The sequence below is a fragment of the Artemia franciscana genome, chromosome 15, assembly GCF_032884065.1.
Source record: "Artemia franciscana chromosome 15, ASM3288406v1, whole genome shotgun sequence".
NCBI lineage: Eukaryota > Metazoa > Arthropoda > Branchiopoda > Anostraca > Artemiidae > Artemia > Artemia franciscana.
In genome coordinates, this window is record NC_088877.1 from 25,292,780 (window position 1) to 25,316,906 (window position 24,127).

A 24,127-nucleotide genomic window follows, 5' to 3' on the forward strand; every position below is an offset into this window, starting at 1 on the left:
TCTCGCTTCATCTCGCACTTCAAGTAGGATTTGCTTAATAAGGGACTGGAACACCTGTTAGTAGGATATCGTATCCCTACCTGTTGTTAGGACAGGTGCAAATCTTACCCTAAATAAGCAAGTGGATAGGTTTATGCTGGCTGATAAATGACAAGGATAATACCCACATGTTTCTATTAAAGCTTTGATAAAAAAAAGGGGGAATTGAAAAGATAAGCAGGTAGTAACTGAATGGGCAATATGTAGCCAAAGTTTTCATTATTTTCTAAGTCCTTATATTCAAGAATTGTCGGGTTTTCCGAACACTTATATAAAATATAAAAATAACCTAAGCAATGATAAGGGATTAAAATGATGTTCTAGTGCCAAAGGCAACTACAAAAGAAGGGGAGGGAGCTATGGGCCCATGCCTTCAATAAAAAAGAAAAAAAATATCTTTGTCATTGAGGCGTCTAGTATTTTCCATGCTTCACCCACAGTTATTCGTTTTCTATTTCATGTCCACCCCTCTTCCCCCTTCCTCCACATATCCCCTCCCGCTACATAAAGCCAATCCCTGCGTATATCTATGAGCAGGTTACGATACACAACAAATTAACAAACATGAACACAACAAAAATAGAGATAGAAAAATGGGTAGAACAGCAAAGACTAAACTTTCAAAAATGAAAAACTTCCAGAAAAAGTATTCAAAACAGAAAATAAAAGAGGAGTAAAAAAGTGGTATTTTTAAAAAAAAATACCAAATAATATATCCGTACCCACGGATATGACGTGGCTTTTTAGTACGTTGTTTTTTAAACTCACCTAACTTTAAATTTGAGGGATGTGTTTCGCAACAGTATTTTGTTACATGTCTCCCCCTCCCTCACCCGAAAACCTTCATAAGTTATTTAAATCTGCGGAATATAGACATTTGGACTTAAAAACAGTTAACGCAATAAAGAATAAATATATAATAAAAGAAAATATCTTAGAGCATAGATATTTGCTTATCTTATTTTTTAAATAAAAGAAGTCAAAGACATATTATTAATGGACAATCTTAACATTCTATTTTCCTTAAAAGTCACCGTGGTAGCCCCAGAAACAACACTAGAGTGGATTCAGCAGGGAATCAATTTATCCTAAATTACGTAAACGAGTTCCATAATGACTTGCCAGCTAGACAAAAAGGGGGAATGCCAAGATTCAGGCTCTAATCTGGACCCCTAACACCGCCGTTTCCAAGGTCTCGGAAAGAGGGAATAGGGGTTCTAATTTTAGGACGTTTCCAAAGCCAGGCTTAGGGACAGAAAGAAACTTGAACAGGGGCAATATGTTCATCTATTTTTAAACTGAACTCCCAAAAATTTAGGGATAATGACTTGGCGAATCTAGAACAAGAAAGACAAAATTCATTGGCTTATGCATAGGCACGTTTTGATGTTGGTAACTTGGCTAATTTAGTTGACCATTTTTAGTGACGACGCACGTCTGGTCAGAGTCCAATTTAGTCCCCTAGTAGGAGTTTGTCTTAAAATCCACATTAATCATGTTTTTTTTTCCACTCTCGGCCACTTTATTTTCTCTTCGTCTAAGAATATTATTTTAGCTGAGGGAAGAAGTATAGGCAAAAGCGAAAAATATCACTAAAAAATAATGGTAGAATCGCATGTTCAGTCCTGCAGTTAATAAGAAAAAGAACCAGAAAGCTCCCCTTTAAAAAAAAATAATATATAAACAATTTGATAGAAATACAAAGCAGACAAAGAAAAGGTATAAAACGAAAGGATACAAAGAAAGGTTAGAATGGCTAGCCCACGTTTTACAGATTAAGGATGACAGATTGCAAAGGAATGTACTTTTTTGCGAAACCATATGAGGTCTACCGAAAAGCGGGTCGCCTCAGGCTGCTTGGTGCTGGGGCGAGTTATTAGTACTAATAGTGGAAGCATGTTTATAGGTAAAATCGAAGCAAACTGAAAGGAAACAAGGTTGAAAATTGAGTGGACACAGCAGAAACTTTCAAGACTAGATTTTATTTTTCGCTTCAATCATTTGTACTTCCGGTTTTTTTAGTTTATGTTTTATTTTCACTGTGGTCTTTTCCCTTTGTTTTTTCCCATTCTTTTACTCTTTTATTTTGAACTTATTAGTTGTGAAGAGAATTGATGCATATGTTTAGTCACTAATAAATTATTTCAGCGCAAGAACTGATCTGGTCTTTGCAATTGACGCAGGTTTTTTCAGGAAGAAAGGAGGAGGGGCATCAAACATCTTGCCATTCCAAAGTTTCTTTTTTTGTAGCAAAAGCTTAGTGTGTATATTTAGAGAATCAATGACCAATAGGGAAGAGGTGTAGGTAGGTTTTTCAGTACCCAGTGCAATGCCAGTTTTTGCACCAGTCCCCTAGCCTTGACAAAGTAAGAGACAAAGTAAGAGGGACAATTTTTACGAAACAGGTTTAATTGCCACTCAACAGATACTGCACCCGGGTACAAGCGTATCTCCTTTTCCTCTAGCTGTGCCACTGCCAAGAGCTTTCTAAATAGAAAGAAAAACTGGAAAGAAACCTACTATTAACTTAATTCGTTTATATCACTCGTTTAAGAATCCAAATTATTCCCCAAAATACAAATACTGGATTCTTAATAGATTTTTATACCAGGTTTGTCCCAAAGGCTAGGGGATATTAGTATACCCTTATTATTATAGTTATGGAATATAAAAGATGAATCATCTGACTTTAAAATAGAAAGCGTCTGCCCATTTTAACAGAAATGGGGTCATCGCCATACTTCTTAATCCATGGGGTTCACACAGGATTAAATACAATTAGAATTATTACTAGTAAAATACGTAATTTTATCTCTTCCTATCTGGACGTTATTTGCGTAGCTATTAGAACATAATGTCACATGAACAATATTCAGCACTTTCCTTATTAATAACAACATGTGTTGGTTTCATTATTTCTAACAGATAATTGTCTCTAACTCATGTACGAAAAATTGTCTCTAACTCGTGTATATATATAAAAAAACCAGGTCATGTACCTTCACATACGGGACATCCCCGCCTCGACAGTTGCTTTGAGATCACTCCGGTAGGTAAATTTGTAGCCTAAAATTTTACTTTTGGGGTTTCTTTTAAACCCTCCCCTCTCTCTGACACGCCTAACTTAAGCTACTCAAATCTGATGAATGGTTATTAAATAAATAAACTAAAATTTCAATATCGCAACAAATCTCAGCTTCAAAGAATTTTTGACCTCGTCATTCAGTCCAACCTTCCCTTCCCTTAGCAAATGGGCTAAAACGAAAATGCGTTTAGCCTCCTCAATATGGCTTAGTAACAAAAAACGGAACTCAATAAAACGCGATACTATATGTGCAATGTTTCTTACTATATCTGCAGTTGAAAATGGCAACTAGCCAAATTAAACAGTCACACATTACATCCTGCTCTGCTTTGGTTCCACTCTGTTCCACTTTCATTCAGGCTAGGAAATTGTGAATTCTACAATAAATTGAAAAATTCAAATAAATGGAAAATACGGGCGCAAAAGGCAGGTAGCCTATGTTCGCAGGAATCAATATAGACAGGGGCCAAGTTTGGGAGGGGTCTCATTCGCCAAACAAAATACGATTAATTTGAAAATAATAGCATAAATATCGTAGCGACATGCAGCAAGAATATGGAGACGAATTCCTTCCACGATTGACCTGAGATTTCATCCGCCCAGAAACATCCAAAAAATATAACATAAAAATGCATATTTAAGAAAAAATTAGCAGATACCCAAAATCTGAAATTTTTGATGTAGAATCATGCGATTATTCCTATAAATTACAGGATTGAGCGGGTTACAACTTTTCCCTAAGTTAACTACAAAAACGAAGAAACTGAACTTCTGGGCCATCATTTCTCTTGGGGGTGATTGGTAGGCTCTCCACCAGATTAGGCCCGAGAACTTTCTACCAGAGATATCAAAACTGGCGGTTCGAAGTTTATATTGACATTCAATCTCTCCCTCTTTCCCTGGAAAGTCTTCCCGATACCCCAATACTCTTGACTGTGTCTACCTATGATTGTATACAACAATAGTCGTAATAATATTAGTATAAATAGTAGACTAACCTGGAGCCCAGTAGATGCAGGTCGCTTTCTCGGCCTTGGCGTGGCCAACTTCCTGGATGCTGAAAAGGCACCATTGTTTACTAACTGAGAATCACAACCGTTATGACTAACTAATTTGAAGGGCCTGGGGCCAACTTCTCTTTGGAATGGATCTGAACTTTTGCTGGTATCAGAAAGACCACGAATCTCCAACAGTTTGGCAGAACTTAAAACTCCTTGAATTTCGTCCTCGCTTAGACTTATTTCACCACTGTATATAAATTTTAAAATTGAATTCATTTCTTCTTTTGAAACATCAGATATGATAATTGATGTCTGTTTCTTTTCGCATTCACGAAATATTTTGGCAAAATATGAACTACACGAAGAAAGCATTGCTTTATGAGCTTTTAAGAATCCGTCTTTCAATTGTAAGGTCACATCAGTAAAGGTTCCTTTCTGAAGGAAATCTTGGAAAATTTCTTGTAAACTATCTATATGACTATTCCATTTCAGTTTGTAAATGTGGTTATCTGGGTGGTTCGACATATTGGCTCCTTCTTCCTTTAAAATGATCGAGTCATTCAATTGCAGCCAATAATGGTGTTAGTCTGAAAATAAGGGTGATTATTATTTGCCTTCCTTTTAAGCATAATGACATTTAATCGCTCAAAAGCCAATATAGAAAATATCACTTCTTACACTAAGAATTTCCAAGTTTAAGGACTTGATTGAATCTTAAAGATTTAGTCACTGGAATATTCCCAAAAAGAAAGAATAATATTAAATTAAATTCTTCTCATCATCAACATAGAACAATTTTTTGTTTATCCGTAGAGAACATTTTTTTGCTCATGTACATATGAATACACTAAAATTCAGAAAATTATTCCTAGGGCGTCTTATAGTCAAAACCAACAAAAGGTTTCCTTTTGAATTTCCTCTTATATTTGTTTCCATTCACGAAGTCAAATTGTCCTCTAAACGTTTTATCTTTACAACATTGAACTTTTGGCTCATTTCACTATTAGGCGAAAAATACATTACGGTTTACCTAGAAACATAATCTAGGCCTTTATTTTCAACATGTTTTTTAAAAAAAAGTACTCATTATAGTGACTCTGAGCAGTAATTCCAAGCAAACGTAACTATTCCAACGTTTTCGGCTCAATAAGGATTTAGCCAGAACTTACATTTACTTGGCAATGCTGCCCAAAATCAAAATAACTATATAACAAGTTTTTTTGGTAAATGAGGCTTGAAATAGTAGCCTACATTATCGGTAAAGAACTACCTATATATCTGGCACCAGTAAATAATTCAAAAACTTAGGATCCCTGAGAGATGTCCCTCCATAAGATAGCACAGTTCGTGATGACAAAATGTAAGTAGAGTGACCTCGAAAAAAATAATTTTGATAATAATATGTACATCAGACAAACCTACTTTCATGTAATTTCAATTATGTAAAACTCGTTGAATTTACAGATGCGTTTTGACTTTTTGAACATCTTTTCTCTCTTGCAAAACTACCGCAAACTCACCGTCATGGAGTTATTATATATTTACAGATGAGGGGGGGGGAGCATAGCATATATTAAATACAGCAATGGTTAGTTCACGTATTTAATATATGCTATGCTTTACCCCACCCCCCTAATGTGCAAATATATCACCTAAATTTGTTTCTAACTATTACAGATTCGCGATTTCAAATATCCGATCAAGGAAAACGGAAATGATCGCAATTCTATATGTCTAAATACAAGAATATTTGGGCCAGAATAACTCCAGAACGGTGAGTTTGCGGTAGTTTTGCAAGAGAGAAAAGATATTCAAAAAGTCAAAATACATCTATTAACAATAGTTTCATGACCCAAAACAATTGTTCAGGTAATATCAAAATTGACCGAATTTACAGCCGTTCAGTAAGTTCAAACAAAATGTTATAATAATAAGAAAATTTGCTGAATTTTAGAAAAATGAGGATACACTCTTTAAACTAGAAGGATAGTCAGCAATGTTTTTTTTTCTTTTTTGCTAGGTTAGATTGCACCGAACTGTTGTTCCTAGTATATCAGAAGAAATATTCGGAGTAATTTTATTTTTTTAGTTAAAGTGTAGTTTATATATTTTATTTTTGTTCACGCTTTATAAAAATTAAACCCGTTTTTTCTTTACTCAATTTTTCGTAAATGGAAAAGCGGTGTGGTCTAAGAAATTATTCAAAGTAAAGGTGCCCTTTTTAAACAGTTGAAGAGGTCATACCACATCATGAAAGTACAAATTTCTAACATTTGCGTCGTAATGCAACAATTTTGGCTGGACTAAGGCCGAAATGCAATTCAACCAAAATTCCGAGGTAGTCAGGCCGTTTAGGGCTATATATATATATATATATATATATATATATATATATATATATATATATATATATATATATATATATAATATATATATATATATATATATATATATATATATATATATATATATATATATATATATATATATATATATATGTATATATATATATATATATATATATATATATATATATATATATATATAAAGATTTAAAGGAAATGGGAACTTCCTGGGAGGGTGTAAAGAGGGAGGCTTTAAATAGATTAGGTTGGAGGAGGAGCGTGCGTAGCTGTGTTGGCCTCAGGCGGCTTGGTTTCGCAGTGAGTTATTAGTAGTAGTAGTAGTAGTAGTAGTAGTAGTAGTAGTAGTAGTAGTAGTAGTAGTAGTAGTAGTAGTAGTAGTAGTAGTAGTAGTAGTAGTGGTAGTAGTAGTAGTAGTAGTAGTAGTAGTAGTAGTAGTAGTAGTAGTAGTAGTAGTAGTAGTAGTAGTAGTAGTAGTAGTAGTAGTAGTAGTAGTAGTAGTATATATATATATATATATATATATATCATATATATATATATATATATATATATATATATATATATATATATATATATATATATATATATATATATATATATATATATATATATATATATATATATATATATATATATATAATCAAATATTATACAGAACGTATATCCAGTATTACTATCGAGTATACAGCATTACGCAATTGCATAAAATGCTTGGCGAAAGGTTTCTAGATCTTTAGAGGGCACCGTACCCTCAACCCACTCTCAAAAAAATTTCTAGTCCCAGATTACCATGAGAGTTTCTTCAACTCAACATTGAGCTGATGTTTACCCCCAAGCCTCTCTTCATTTAGAAGAATACATTTCGACTAAGCGCGCGATATGGACATTAAGGGCGTGAGAGCTTGTAGAAATACTTTTGGTATGAATGAAAAGATGCCATTCATATGCTTCCCTATACAAGTATGGAAGAGTTAGAGACTCGTCCGCGAGCAGCAATATATGCCCAAGAAACATCCCCTCCCCGTCCTAGGGAAATGCAAATATTAGAAACTTTTTTTTTGCCATTTCAGACCATTTAGAGTGCATCATTTCCTAGAGTGGTTTTTCTTTTGGAAGCATTCTTAAGCAGAAATTATACTTAAGCCTAATCAGAGGCGACTTGAGGTTGTGACCTATCCTCTATATTTACTACCATCCTGAATAGAATATGAAAAATGGGGGAAAAAAGATTAAAAAGGAAAACATTCTTCCCAGATAAAAGCCAAGGGGGCGCAAAGACTTAAAATGAACAGATTTAGCCATTATGCGGTAGGGCTGCCACCTTCCAGCCCCTCCTCTGAACTCTGAAATTGAAATTAACTTATGCTTTATATAGGTCATAATTAGTCACCTGTCCAATATATGTTGAAACTTGAGTGTAAAGACGTAGGACTTAGGGGAAAGTAAAGAAATTATCAGATAATTAATGACCATTGTAAGTTTTAACGTTCTCTTTACTTTCTTGTGGAAAAACTTGGCTTTTTGTTTCTCTCATTTGGTACATACCAAGATCATGGGTAATTGCGTAACATATTTGGACATGTAGTATTACCTCGTACATAGTTTAGTAAAAGTTTCTTAGATTATAAGTGTTTATTTCTAGATTAGTATTTTTTCTGCTTGATTATCATAGTCCCAATCCCAATTATAAATATTTTTTAAGTAAATAATATTGTATTTTGACAAGCACTCACTCTCTTAAACATTTATATTTTTGTTGCGTCAAATAGGGCATAATAAAGTAACTTTGAATTGTTTCAATCGCAATGACTATGACAATATCTCTGTGGGAGAGGCTTATATTTCACACGTTACTGATTAAGCGAAAATTTCGCTCCCCAACAGCCTGTGGTTTTGAGTGTCTACCCCCGACCTTTTAAAGAATATTGCTCATAGCATATTACTTTTTCATACCAAGACAACCGAGCCGTGCGGTACTTCGACCATAACGAGACACAATTGTTCTTCCAGCTGTTACAATCCACTTGCAGTAAGAGTTGGCCTTCGAGGCAAGGGCAATGACATCAATGTAAAATAGGATTTCATTTTCAATGAGTTTGAAGCGTCTCATACCCCCCATTTTTGGAACACGCTCATGAAGATAATTGACTGTAATAATTCACGAGTGATGCTGTAATTTTTCCGATAGGTAAACATTTGCACCCCTGGTACATGAGGAGGGAGGTGCGGGAATTGAGCCCGAACTCTCCCCTCGCATAATTGTCCATATCTTTATTCTTTAGAAAATTTACGCATTTAAGAGGGGGGGTGGGTACTGAGCTCTAGCCCTCAATGAATTCCTGTTCACTTGTCTTTTGCGCCTTATCCATTAAACTGAGTGGGCTCGACCATTTAGTCTTCTACGAGGGGGGCGCCTACTTTTCACCACCAGGCACATATCTCAGGGCACCATGTTTGTCGCAGAGTCCCACCACGTTTGGTACTATTTTCGCCAAGCTTCCGCTACGCTTCGCATGAGTCACCAGGTGTACATGATTTCTGAAAGTGGGCACCCCCTCGATTTGCTATTTTTTTGGTCCAGACTGTAATCTTTCATTTGGGATCCTTAAGACCAACTGCGTTCAGGATTCATCAGAATACTTGGAGATTGGCCTAGGGGCTGCCATTTATCAGCCTCATTGGTTACTGCGAGGTTTATATTTCAGTAAGTTAATGACGGTAGTAATTTATAGGAGGAAAATGAGTAAGGGTAATAATTTGCCTTCTCCCACTGTTACCCCTAGCTACATCAAAAACTCGTTGATAAGTAGGGAAACGGGCTAATAGTAACCGAATTTAAAGAAAGTGTTTTTTATAACGATATAAACATAAAAAAAAAATCGTTTTTTATGGTGATTACATATATATATATATATATATATATATATATATATATATATATATATATATATATATATATATATATATATATATATATATATATATATATATATATATATATATATATATATATATATATACAATCCGCCATTTTTTAAAATTACCCAACAAAAGCAACGAACTTAGGAAAATGTGCCTACATATACACATATACAATATGTAACCTGCCACTAATAAAAAGATTTTTCTCACACTTCTAAAAGACCTGTAGAGCGATTCAGAAAAGCTTGGCTATTTGCTGATGTAGCAAATGAATGCTCATGTTTATCCTCCATTTAATGATACATCCACTGTCACTGAATGCAGTGGCGTCAGTTGGGGGAAAGGAGAGCATGTACTCCCTAGATCCCTCCAGATTAAACAAAAAACCTTTTTTGGCGCATTTTCATTGAAAAGCCTTTTATTATCTTGGTATTTATTTCGGGGAAAAACGACAAGTTTGCCCCCCTAGATTGCAAAACGTATATTTCCCCCCCCCCTAATTTTCACGAAATGACGCCACCGACTAAAAACCCTAGTTAATTCGCAAATCAAGAAAAAGACTAATAAGAAACAAGCGTAAGTAATAACTCTTACTAACTGTTTATACTCTTTGTTTCTTAAGGAAATAAATAAATAAAGGATCCTAATACCGAACTTTCACTGAAACATAATACATTTTGATTGCTATTTAAATGCATCCATTTTTTATGAGGGATATTCAGCGGTACAAAAACTATATAAAGAGAAACGCCTTTGGACTTAAGTTAACAGTTAGGGAAACGCTAACTTTAAGCAATCCTTTTTACTTTCTAACGGCTTTGCGAAACGAAGGTGAGTTACTTGACGCGAAGATATGCTGTAGGTTAACGCTTTTTTAATGACCGTGGCAGAATGGAAAATAGTCTTTAGTTCTCAAGGATTTGAAAGCGTCTCACACCCCCTATTTTGGGAACACGCCCTAGGAGATAATATTCTTGAAGGTCCCTCATGCTGCGGTGGGGAATTTTGTTTATACTCAAAGATGAAATGACGGCATACAGGGGGGCATCTCCCAAGGAGCAATCGATCCAGAATGGGGGAAGAAATATGGATGCTTAGCAGGGGAGAAAGAGCAAGGGGAAATAATTATAACTTTGGGTCCCCCACCAAGAAAAGAAAGAAAATCAATTTCTTAAAGCAATACATTCTTAGTCTCTCTAGACCTTGGTCAATTTTTTTTCTGGAATATTTACAAATTGTAGAGCTTATCTAAAGTGTAGACTATTACAAATTATTTGTTTATAGTCTATTTTCAAGGTATTGGTTAAACTTACAGATTGAAGGGTGGTATCCGTTGGTCAAAAATAAATTGCATTATTTGATCTATTTCACCAAATGAAGGGTCCACAAAGGCAATTTTTGATACACATAGACTCGAATTATTATGCTTAGAGCTGAATAGCTTGCTTTCGGTTATCAAACTGCTCATGAACAAACGAAATGAAAAAATTGAATGGTGAAAAGAATGTAGCTCGCAGAGATGTGATAAACCCAGGGATTTAATCAAATATCTAACATTTTGAAGTTATTTAATCAAATCACTGATTCTATCATAGTTCTGTGGAATGGAGAGAATTTAAGACGCTTCACACCAAAAAAGGGTTCCAACCTTAATAAAGATTGCATCATCGAATTCAAGAGGTCTGAGAACCCCCGAAGGAACGTTTCAGTCTTCCACCAAAAGAGAAATTCTGTTTTTTCCCAAAAGGAATGAAAGGGTAGAGTTGTAGTATTTGTCTCTAAAAGCAACAAATTAGATCGTTTTTTTTCTTTTTCCGAAACACCAAGTCTGGCCCAAACGAAAATTCTGGCCCGAACGAATTTTAGAGCGAAAATTCTGAGACAGCAAATAATTTTAATAGTATCTAAGGCAATATTTTAATAGAGAAGAAATAAAATCTTCCAGATTTCAGAGACATGCTTCGAAGCATTACACTTTTCGTCCCAAAGCATATAATGAGATGTATATAGAATGAACAGCCATTACCGACGATGATTTGAAAACTTTATTTGTGTGCGGGTATCCTTATGTAAACATAATAGTGTACAGTCGCACATCAGTTTTCAAAAGGATCGAGGGGGGAGGGATGTTTGAATTCTAAATGTGTGTTTTTAGACCCAGTTTGATTCACAGGGAAATATCCAGAGGGAGGGTGAAAACTTATTACACATATTGCATACAGCGTTGTTAACAATTTTTACAAATTACACGCATTTGACCTATTTACCTGTCGGGGGGTACTTGTATGACATATCAACCACACTCAAGAGGTGAAGCTAGGTTAATTATAATGAAATATACCAAAAACTGATGAAAATATACTACTTTGGTAAAAAGATCTGAAACTACAACAAAGAATTATGGAAAGCAGGTCGCCCAGAACGCATTATCTTAAAAACCTAGCCAAATACCAACTTTATATATAAATATTTAATGACAATATACCAACATAGCAGTTGATCTCACTATGCCAAAGCTAATTATCTCTGAATGCAGACAGATAAACTGGTTTTACACAGATCAAGCTTCTTGAGTGTGGTCGATATATCATACATGTACCCAAACAGGAATTAAAACAGAAACTACTCAACAAATGACGAGAGTTGCCCCCCCCCCCTTGAACTCCCATTCTTAAGACAAAGTTTAGGTTTTTTTTTACTAAAACTTTTGATATGTAATTAACGCAGTCTCACATATATGCGTGCGTGAATTATTACTAGTAAGGTACAAGTTATACTTCATCATAGAGAGCAGGCCCGTTGTATATAGGGTAATGCATGTTTGTTTTAAAATATTAAACTCGCTCTTTACTTTCACGAGGAATTTCTTTATTTTGTCTGATTATATAAGTCTGTGCATGATTTTGTATGCATGATCGTAAATGTTACATTTACCACCGGACCAATCTTCTTGACAGTGTAGGTATCGGGCCCAACTGAAAAGTACAAATATATCGAAACGATTGTTATGAGCTTCTAGGAGCCTACAAAGATTTCTAGGTATAATATATAACAACACTTAACAAGTAAACTACGAGACAAAAACTTACGTAATGAGATTATTTTGCAAAAATAGGTAGGGAACCCCAGAGTTGATGGCCCTAGTTGAGCACCAGGTTTGCTATATAGAACAACTGGTGCTGCATAATCTCGTCCGGGTAAGCATCATTAGCACACAAAATACTATTAATCCCTGCAATCTATGAGGTAACAAGATACCCAAGTAAATAAACGGTAAATTCCCCCCGAGGATAAGGAAAATGTGCCAAATGAAATTAGGCTTAAACTCATTGATGATAATTCCAACATTACGAAAACTCACCTAAAATTTTTTAAACCACACCAGTGGTGTAATTAATACACATCTTCAACTGAAAATATCCAGAATAAATTGGGAAACGTCATGCGGAGGAAGAAATGGACCAGAGGAAAACAAATATTTCGAATTCTAGAAACATTGGCCCTGGAAAAGCTGTTTGCAAAGACAAGAGATAAGAAATAAGAAAAAGAAGAAAATATAAACAAAATCTTCCGCTAAAGAAATGGGAGGATTCTTTCGACCAGAATTTTTTTTTACTCTAGGGGAGGTGATCCAAGAAAAAATCGTAGTGAAACCAATGTGGCGAGAAAACCCAGTTTTAAGGGAGTTACTTACGTATTACCCCGAACACACTTCAGAAATGAAGCTAGGTTAATCATAGTGAAATATACCAAAATGTGATGAAAATGTAATATTTTAGAAACAAAATGGTGCTTGTGTATTATTCAGAACACACTCAATAAGTGAAGTTAGGTTAGGTATCTTCTATCACTATGCGTTCCTTCTCGTAATGTTCCTTCTCGTAAGAGCATAAACTCATATTGTGTCGATTGACGCACTGTTTTGCTGTGGGCAACAACCCCTTATCCTGGAAAAACAAACACCAAAAAACAAGAAGAACAATAGGGAATTTCTCAAGACAGTGGGAAACAAATTAGAATGAATATTTCGGCCCTATGTCCAAGGGTCGTCCTCAGCAATACAAATAAGAAAAAACAACTTACTAGAGGATAAAATCAATAAAACTAAAATGAACATTTTTTGTCGAAACAGTCCCGGCACCCTCACCTCAGCGAAGTTCAACCAGGACTAATAAATAAATTGTGATGAAACGAGGCAATTCATTAAAATGAAAGAAAATGGTTTAAAAACCCGTTTTTAATGTCAGCATAGCTTTTTTCGCTGCTGATCTCATAGGTTTATCTGTGACAGGTTTTGTGTTAATATCTATTGTTTTTTATAATATATCGTAAGTTCATTTTTAATTAAATTTGTGTATAGAACATTTAGTGAATATTCTCCTAAATCCCTATTTAATAATAATATTTCCTTAAATAAGGATTTAGGATTAAATAAGGATTATTCACTAAATGCTCTATACATTAATTAAAAATGACCATATGAAATATTATAAAAAAAACAATAGATATTAACACAGAAACTGTCACAAATAGATCTAGAACAAAGGGCCGAAATATTCATTCTAATTTGTTTGCCACTGTCTTGAGAAATTCCCTATTGTTCTTCTTGTTTTTTGGTGTTTGTGATGGAAAGGCAGTGTGGTCTTCGTCGCTATCCTGGAACAAGAGCTAAGAGCTCATATGGCACTTGTGAAGAGGCAAGAAGAGCTAAGAGCCAAGAGATAATATGGTATGAGCTCTAGCAAAATTCTATGAATCAATAGATTGATTTAAAAGGAAAATAAGAGGCTTAATGCCGGTCAGGATATAAAATAACAGCTCTGAGTCACGATGTCCTTCTAAATATCAAAATTCATTAGGATCCGATCACCCACTCGTAAGTTATAAATACCTCATTTTTTTCTGGTTTTTCCTCTCCCTTTAGCCCCCCAGATGGCCGAATCTGGGAAAACGACTTTATCAAATCAATTCGTGCAGCTCCCTGACACACCTACTAAATTTTCATCGTCCTACCACGTCCAGAAGCACCAAATCACTCGCCAAAATCGCCAAACTCGCCAGATCACTGAACCCCTCCCCCAACTCCCCCAAAGAGAGCGAATCCAGTACGGTTCCGTCAATCCTGTATCAAGGCGATTTTCTTATTCTATCCGCCAAGCTTCATCCGATTCCTTCACTCCCAAGTGTTTTCCAAGATTTCCCCTCCAACTCCCCCCAATGTCAAAAGTCTGGTCGGGATTTGAAATAAGAGCTCTGAGACAGGAATTCCTTCTAAATATCAAATTTCATTAAGATCTAATCATCTATTCGTAAGATAAAAATACCCCAATTTTCACGTTTTCCAAGAATTCCGGTTTCCCCCTCCAACTCCCCCCAATTTCACAGGATCTGGTCGGAATTTAAAATTAGAGCTTTAAAGCGCTAGACCCTTCTAAATATCAAATTCCATTCAGATCTGGTCACCCTTTCGTAAGTTATAAATACCTCAGTTTTCAAAATTACCCCCCCCCCCCCAACTCCACCAAAGAGATCAGATCCGGTCCGGTTATGTCAGTCACGTGTCTTAGTCAAGTTTTTATTCTTCCCATCCAGTTTCATCCTGATCCCACCGCTTTAAGTATTTTCTAAGTTTTCTGGTTCCCCCCAACTGCCCCCCCCCCCCCAATTACATTGGATCCGGTTGAAATTTAAAATAAGAGATCCGAGTCACGAGGTCCTTCTAAATATGAAGTTTCATGAAGATCCGACCACTATTTCGTAAGTTAAAAATACGTCGCTTTTTTTCTAATTTTCAGAATTAACTCCCCCCCCCCCCCCAATAGAGCGGATCCGTTCCAATTATGTAAATCACGTATCTAAGACTTCTGCTTATTTTTCCCACCAAGTTTCATCCCGATTCCTCCAATCTAAGCGTTTTCCATGATTTTAGGTTCCCCCGCCCCAAACTCCCCCCAATGTCACCAGATCCGGTCGGGACTTAAAATAAGAGCTTTGAGACACGATATCCTTCTAAATATCAAATTCCATTGAAATCCGATCACCCGTGTAAATTAAAAATACCTCATTTTTTCTAATTTTTTAGAATTAACCCCCCCCCCCCCCAACTACCCCAAAGAGAGCGGATCCGTTCTGGTTATGTCAATCATGTATCTAGGACTTGTGCTTATTTTTATCCACCGAGTTTCATCGCGATCCCTCCACTCTAAGTGTTCTCCAAAAATTTAGGTTTCCCCCTCAATAGATATTAGCTCAGAACCTGTCACAAATAGACCTATGAGATCAGCAGCCAAAAAAGAAAGATTACCAGTAAAAACGTGTTTTTAATCATTCTCTTTCATTTCAATGAATTGCCTCGTTTCATCACAATTTATTTATCAGTCTTGGTTGAACTGTGCTGAAGTAAGGATGCTTGGAATGCTTTTAAAAAATTTTAATTTTAGTTATATTGGTTGTATCTTGTTGTAAGTTTTTCTTCTTGTATATTTATGTTTTTCTGAGGGCTGCCCTTTGACATAGGGCCGAAATGTGCATTCTAATTAGTTTCCCACTGTCTTGTGAAAAGAATTCCCAATTGTTTTTCTTGTTTTTGGTGTTTGTGATGGAAAGGCAGTGCGGTCTTCGTCGCTATTAACTTAATCTTACTTATAAAACCTATCTTCCTGTTTTTTGGACCTTTTTTAATTGCCAAAAAATACAACCTGTGCCATGGCTATTCTACTTTCTATTTCTTTCCCACACCTGCCATCTTTATGCTACCTAGGTAGGTAAAGCTAAATACTTGGTCAATTTTCCCTTTATCCACCATATCTTTTTCATCGTCACTTAGTCTTAATTCAAATGACTCAAGTCTTCAATTTTGTCAATTCATTAATTTTGAAACCTATTCTCGTACCATAAATTGCCAAACCCTACAAAATGTATTATTTCCTTGACATTTTTATGTAGGACAATGAAATCGAACAAAATAGCAAAAGCCGACTTCGCGGGGTTTTTTTTATTCCTCCTCCTGTTTCCCTTGGCCTTCAGTCCTCACATTTAGCCCTTGCTTTGCTGAAATAGGCACTACCATTATCAGCAGCGTCTACTTCTCCGGTACGTTTGGCCAGGACAAGGTAGTTCCCACGATATATGTATGTATATATATATATATATATATATATATATATATATATATATATATATATATATATATATATATATATATATATATATATATATATATATTTATATATATATATATCTATATATATAAAAATAAGTTGTCTGTGTGTGGATCTGTGGATCTGTGGATCAGGTGACGTCACACTAAATTATTTCACACTAATACAAAAGAAGAAAAAAACTAAAAAAGGTAAAAACTACAAAAAAAACTAAAAAGAAAAAAAACTAAAAAAGCTAAAAAACTAAAAAAAACTAAAAAAAAGTAAAAATCTAATAACTAAAAAAAACTGAAAAAAATAAAAAAAGGCAAAAACTACAAAAAAAATAAAAACTAATAAAAAAACTAAAAAAGCTAAAAAACTAAAAAAACTAAAAAAAAACTAAAAAAAGGTAAAAAACTAAAAAAACTAAAAACTAAAAAAGAAAAAAACTAAAAAAAAGGAAAAAACTGAAAAATAAAAGAGAAAAAGAAAACTAAAAAAATATGGATAAATATATATAAAAATAAGTTGTTTGTGGGTTATGTCTGTCTGTCTGTCTGTCTGTCGAGTGACGTCGTGTTTGTCCGCATATGACGTCTTAATTATTTCACACTAATACAAAAGAAGAAAAAAAACTAAAAAAGGTAAAAACTACAAAAAAACTAAAAAGAAAAAAAACTAAAAAAGCTAAAAAACTAAAAAAAAAAACTAAAAAAAGGTAAAAAACTAAAAACTAAAAAAAAATGAAAAAACTAAAAAAAGGCAAAAACTAAAAAAAAAACTAAAAACTAATAAAAAAACTAAAAAAGCTAAAAAACTAAAAAAAACTAAAAAAACTAAAAAAAGGTAAAAAACAAAAAAAAACTAAAAACTAAAAAAGAAAAAACTAAAAAAAAGGAAAAAACTGAAAAATAAGAGAAAAAGAAAACTAAAAAAATATTAATAAATATAAAAAATATAAATATAAATATAATATAAATTAGCAATCAACAAAGCACCGAGACACATATGACGACCGGGACACAGGGAGTATAAATGACGACCAGGACATAAGTAAAAAAAAAAACTAAAAAAACTAAAAAAATGGTAAAAACTACAAAAAAACTAAAAACTAATAAAAAAACTAAAAAATCTAAAAATCTAAATAAACTAAAAAAGAAAAAAAAGAAAAAAGGAAAAAAATAAAGGAGAAAAACAAAACTAAAAAACGAATGTATATACAGACCGGGACACCGGGATACAAATGACGACCGGGACACAGGGAATATAAATGACGACCGGGACAAAGGGACACAACTACAATGGGGACGCCGGGGGGCACAGGGGGATATAAATGACGACCGGGACACCGGGACACAAGGAATATAAATGACGCCCGGGACACTCAAAGAGAAATCACAGACTGGAACACCGGGACACAAATGACGACCGGGACACAGGGAATATAAATGACGACCGGGACACAGGGACATAACTACAAAGGGGACGCCGGGGTGCACAGGGGGATATATAAATGACGATGGCGACTCAGGGAATGGTCGAATAGAAATCACCATCAACAAAGCTCAAGGGCAATCATTAGAATCATGAGGTATAGATCTGAATACGGATTGTTTTCCCATGGACCATTATATGTTGCATGTTCAAGAGTCGGTAAACCTGAAAATCTATTTATATGCACAGACAATGGGACAGCAAAGAATGTTGTATATTCGCAAGTTTTACGTAGTTAAAAACATATATATATATATATATATATATATATATATATATATATATATATATATATATATATCTATATTCACAGGTGGGACATAGGGACACAACTACAATGGCGCGTAACTAATATGGCGCGTAACGACTTACGCGCGCGGGGGGGCTTGGGGGGGGGCGCGAAGCACCCCCACCAACTAGGTGTTACCCAACAGCTAGTATATATATATAAATAAGTTGTCTGTGTGTGTGTGTGTGGGTCTGTCGGGTGACGTCATGTTTGTGTGTTGACTGACGTCATGTTTGTCGACTGACGAAATTTGTCGCATCGGGACACAAATGACGACCGGGACACCGGCAAGCACCGGGACACAAGTGACAACCGGGACACAGGGAGTATAAATGACGACCAGGACATAAGTAAAAAAACTAAAATACCTAAAAAAAGGTAAAAACTACAAAAAAACTAAAAAGAAAAAAAAACTAAAAACTAATATAAAACTAAACTAAAAATACTAAAAAAAAGAAAAAAAGGAAAAAAAATGAAAAATAAAGGAGAGAAACAAAACTAAAAAACAATAAAAAAAAATAAAAAGAAAAAAGAAAAAAAAACTAAAAAACTAAAAAAAAGTAAAAACCATAAAAACAAAAACTGAAAAGAAAAAAAGGGGAAAATACAAAAATTTATTTCATCATATACAATTTCAAAAACGAATGCATATACAGACCGGGAAACCGGAATACAAACCGGGACACAGGGAATATAAATGACGACCGGGACACAGGGAGCACAGGGGGATATATAAATGACGAAGGGGACACAGGGAATGGTCGATTAGCAATCACCATCAACAAAACTCAAGGGCAATCATTAGAATCATGAGGTATCACTAAAAAAGACTAAAAAAGGTAAAAAACTAAAAACTAAAAAAAGACCAATTCAAAAACAAATATATATACAGACCGGGACACCGGGACACAAATGACGACTGGGACACCGGGACACAAGGAATATAAATGACGCCCAGGACACTCAAAGAGAAATCACAGACTGGGACAGCGGGACACAAATGACGACCGGGACACAGGGAATATAAATGACGACCAGGACACAGGGACACAACTACAACGGGGACGCCGGGGGGCACAGGGGGATATATAAATGACGACGGCGACACAGGGAATGGTCGATTAGCAATCACCATCAACAAAGCTCAAGGGCAATCATTAGAATCATGAGGTATAGATCTGAATACGGATTGTTTTCCCATGGACCATTATATGCTGCATGTTCAAGAGTCGGTAAACCTGACGATCTATTTATATATATCTATCTATATTCACAGGTGGGACATAAAAACACAACTACAATGGCGCGTAACGACTTACGCAAGCGGGAGGGCTTGGGGGGAGGCACGAAGCGCCCCTACCAACTAGGTGTCGGGGTGGCGTGAAGCACCACCCCAACAGCTAGTATATATATATATATATATGTATATATATATATATATGTATATATATATATATATATATATATATATGTATTTATATATATATATATATATATATATATATACATATATATATATATATATATATATATATATTTATATATATTTATATATATACATATATATATATATATATATATATATATATATATATATATATATATATATATATATATATATATTGGGGTAACAACATTTATGATTTATCGCGATCTTGGAGAATGGCTGAGCCTTGTGAATTGAGCTTTCAGGAAAGGACCTACAGTCCAAATTAGGACGAAAGTAACTATTCTGAAGCCCCTGCCTCCACCCCTCCCTAAGGACTGATTGTCATATAATATTTCAAACCTTACAGATAGGAAGGGATTGGGTGTACAAGAATGAATGCACCTTCCAAAACGCATATTTCAGGATGGAGATCTAAATCAGATCCAAAGTTCATAAAGTGCTGTGACCCGGAGGGTGGAAAGGACGAAGGTGGCTACTTTAAAATGTCTTCTCTTATTTTGGGCCAGAAATCCTTTTCTGAAAGTTTTACTTTTGTAGTAACGACTTTCCAAGACCGAAAAAAGCTTCTTAAAATAGAATCCCGATTAAATGGTGAAACCTACTCTGACAAAACCTACGATGGGAATGTGCTCCCACATTACAACGTCAACCCTTTCACACTGACTTTATGTTCTGCAGTCGGTTGAGCTGCCCTAAGCAAATATGGTTTCAATTTCAAAAATGAATTTGACCAAGTGGAGTTTTTTCTTTTTTCTTGGGGGGGGGGACATTACCTGTTTCACACACTTATACAGAAGAAAGGATAAGAACTTCATCCTCATTAGAGAAACAATGGTTTATTCCGTTGATGCCTATGGGATTCTGTGTGATAGAGTGCCTTCTAGGATGAAAAGGTATCAAAAACTTAACGGATAATTTTTTGCGTGTCAGTGCAAAAGCTCTTTACGAAAAACTGACTCTAAGGTATACTTAACTTATAAATAGTTTCTTCCAAACTAAACACTATAATAATAAATTACTAGTTGATAAAATTCGGAAAATGTCTATTAATTGGATTTTCAGTCAATTTCAGTTTTACTCCATACAAGCCCCCCCCCCCCTAATGATTGGATATAGCCATAGACTGTGTACAAATGTTTGCTGATGTTACTGTTGTTGTTTCCAATTGGCTTTGTTTGACATTATGAGTCAACTGCTGATAACAGGTACACGCAAAGATAAATACAAACCTACAAAATAAGCAACCTTCTGCATAGCACCTAGAGCTAAATGTGGCCCCAATTATGGAAGGGGATGGTAGGACACAATTGCAACAGCAGCGTTTATTTGGAAATATCATAAAAGCGGGAGTCCAACACTGTACTTTTGTTTTTGCTTTCTGATTTCTACTCCATACTGTAAGTTTCCCCCCAAAAGTTCTGGTTTTAGTGATTTGTATTACTTCTTCTAGTCACTTCCCATCAACAGTTGATTCATAATGCCAATTTGAATAGCTCTTGTGAACGACCTCTTCTTAACTGCTAAGCATTATTATACAAACAAGGAGTACCACAGTACCATTCGGTTCCCCTTTCAACACTGTCTATATAAAAAACTTAACTGATTTTGTTTTTTTTTTTCAAATTAGTATTATCTTGCATTAAACAAGTACAAATGCAAACCTATAGAATCAGCCAAGTTTTATACATTGCCTTGGGTTACACCTGGCCCAATTACGGGGGGCGGGGGTAGGAATGCAATCATCAAGGCAACGATAATTATATTTCGAAACAGTGTTGAAAAGATAACCGAATGATCGGCTTTTGGGTAAATTTATCAATTTTTATATAACTTCGATAGATCGATAAGAAGAAAATATCACCCGAAGCGCCTTTTAGCGTTCATTCCATATCGTACTAAGCACTACAAAAACGCCCCAGCCCACTACCTAGATAAGACCAGGGTTATCTCTAACATAGGCTAGCCTATACACAAAACTTTGCTTAATTTATTGGTTTGCATCATTTTGTGTGCCCATTCCTCTTCAATATTTTGTTCATAATACCAAATTAAGCCAATCTGAAAAAGATAAGCAAAGTTTTATATATAGCGCATGGCTATATCTGGTCTCTTTAGGGGGCAGGGGGTAAATATTTCGCTGTTAATATTACTGACTTACGAATAAAGTAAACATGCCACTCGATGCCTTTTTTTATGCTCTTTTTAAATATAATAATCACTTTTGCCGTAAATGAATTTCATCCCCACTTCTATATACTCCAATTGAAGGTATAGGCTATATTTGCACCTTAGCGGGAGTGGGGTAAAGGGTAACATTATTGTTAATTGACTTCTTGCTATCTCGGAAAGGGTTTAGGTTAGGAAAATGAAACTTTCAGGAATGGATCTATAGGCTAAAGCATGTCCCGGGAAGGTATTTTAAAGTACCAATCTCCACTCCTTCTCCCTCTAAAGGGCCCTGAAATTTGCCTACATGACAGGAAATTCATGACATTGAAATTTTGACAAAACAACATTTTACCTGAATTTTCAGTTACTAGTTGCTTTTTTGCTGCTTTAAGTTCTGAAAATGCAATTCCTGTTATTTGAGTAGAATTTGAGCCATATCAATGTTTTTTTTTCAAAAATTAGGAAATGTATTTGCATATCTTTAAAACCTTATAAATTTGGATTGAGCAAAGTTGTGAAGCTGAAAACAATTTTGTTTTACTTCATTCAAGCAGAAGATCTATTTTGCATGGTTTCACTTTTATAACATACACATTTTTAAAGGTCATCAAAGGTCAGGGCCCTCTACAGGGAGAAGGAGTGGAGGTAGTTGCTTCAAAATACCTTCCCGGGACATACTTTAGTCTGTAGAGTCATCCCTGAAAGTTTCATTCTCCTAACCTAAACCCTTTCTGAGATAGCAGGAAGTCAATTAACTAGAATTTTACCATATATAATATTGAAGTTTATAACTTTATCCTCTTCTGCTATTATAAACTAGTGTTCAGAAGAGGTCATACACAAGACGGTTTACGAATATACAGAGGCGTAATTTGATATGGGGTAGGGAAGCAACTGACCCTTCCAGACCTCGGTTTACCCCCCCCCCCAAGATCTCAGTTTACCCCCCCCAGCTGAAAGTTAGTTTCTTTCAAAATCTTATCAAAACTAAGATACACCGACATAATTCAAGCATCAACAGAGACAGGTTAGTGTTTTTAGTGATTTTTTACCTTAATAGTACTACAAAATACCTTTATAGTGCTTTTATATTACTAAATATTACCTTAATGGTACCAAATACCCTTCTTTTAGTTTGTACTGTCATTTTCACTTGATTTTGGAAAAATTTGCTCCAACTTTGCCCCCCCCCCAGGATTTTGACGAAATTACACCACTGCCAATAGGCTATGGTATGCCTGCTAAATTTTATTTAAATTACGAATCTTTATTTAGAAATCATTAAAATTTTCTTCCTTCTTTCACTACAAATATATCCATAAAATTCTTACCTAAATACAGTATAATGGGCCTATTATTAAGAGCAAATCCAACCAGACACCTGTTTACAAAAAAATCCTACCTGAGTCATTCAAGTCTTTGAATAGCTTTAACACCATTACTACTTTCCCACCGCAATTGATGCAACAGACTGAATTGAACATTGAATGATTGTGACGACGCCAAAGGGGAATGTCCCCATTCGACCGCTATAAGCGTACACATAAACAGGTGTAACGGAGGTACCACCCCATCTTGAAATTTAGGAATTGCGTGAAACGGGGACAAGGGAGTTGTACCTGAGCTAATATTTGATAGAGATTGAGGCAAAATGTGTTTATCTTATTGAAAAAAAGATTGTTGTCTCATTATTTGTTTCGAAACTGCTAGGATGATTAAGAAAAAATAAGTTCTTTTTTTATTTGTGGATCTTGATTAAGAAATTCAGGGACGTACAAAAAGGAGGGACCCAGGACTCCCTGAAATGCTAAATTTTCTTAAAATTTTGGGCACTGCTTGTCGAAATTGTCAATTTTTTTTATTATTACCCCCTCGCCAAAAAAATATCATTGCCACCCCCCCCACCCACAAAAATATCGTGGAGATCACTACTATTCAGCTGGCTGCATTTTGAGGAGGCCCGAAAATTAAAAAAAGAGGCAAACATCTGATATTGATATTACATTCCTAAAAAACTATGATACTTCACGGGGGAATTAAGGGTCAGAACTTCATTGGATAGGTGGCTGCTAGGAAAGGAACTGGCGAAGCCTAGCAGTCGACCATAGCAAGACGAGGAAGCGGTGGAAGGTGACAAAAAGCCTTTGAAGATAAGAAACGTCAAAACCGG

The 24,127-nt window shown here is 35.1% G+C and overlaps 2 protein-coding genes across 4 annotated transcripts in view; one reads left to right on the top strand and one right to left on the bottom strand.

The window, feature by feature from the left end:
• Nucleotides 1-24,127, top strand: part of LOC136036246 (gamma-aminobutyric acid type B receptor subunit 1-like) — a 194,719-nt gene that overhangs the window by 37,264 nt on the left and 133,328 nt on the right. The gene's annotated exons all lie outside the window — the stretch shown is intronic.
• LOC136036247 (zinc finger and BTB domain-containing protein 14-like) overlaps nt 1-24,127 on the bottom strand; it is a 59,779-nt gene that overhangs the window by 27,336 nt on the left and 8,316 nt on the right. For 2 of the 3 annotated variants that reach the window (XM_065718363.1, XM_065718362.1), the window contains exon 2: nt 4,123-4,712. In XM_065718363.1, the coding sequence (XP_065574435.1) occupies nt 4,123-4,650 (528 nt within the window). In that variant the 5' untranslated portion in view covers nt 4,651-4,712. Of the gene's footprint in view, nt 1-4,122; nt 4,713-23,359; nt 23,455-24,127 lie in introns of those variants that run through there. The other variant, XM_065718361.1, reaches the window with a different exon arrangement.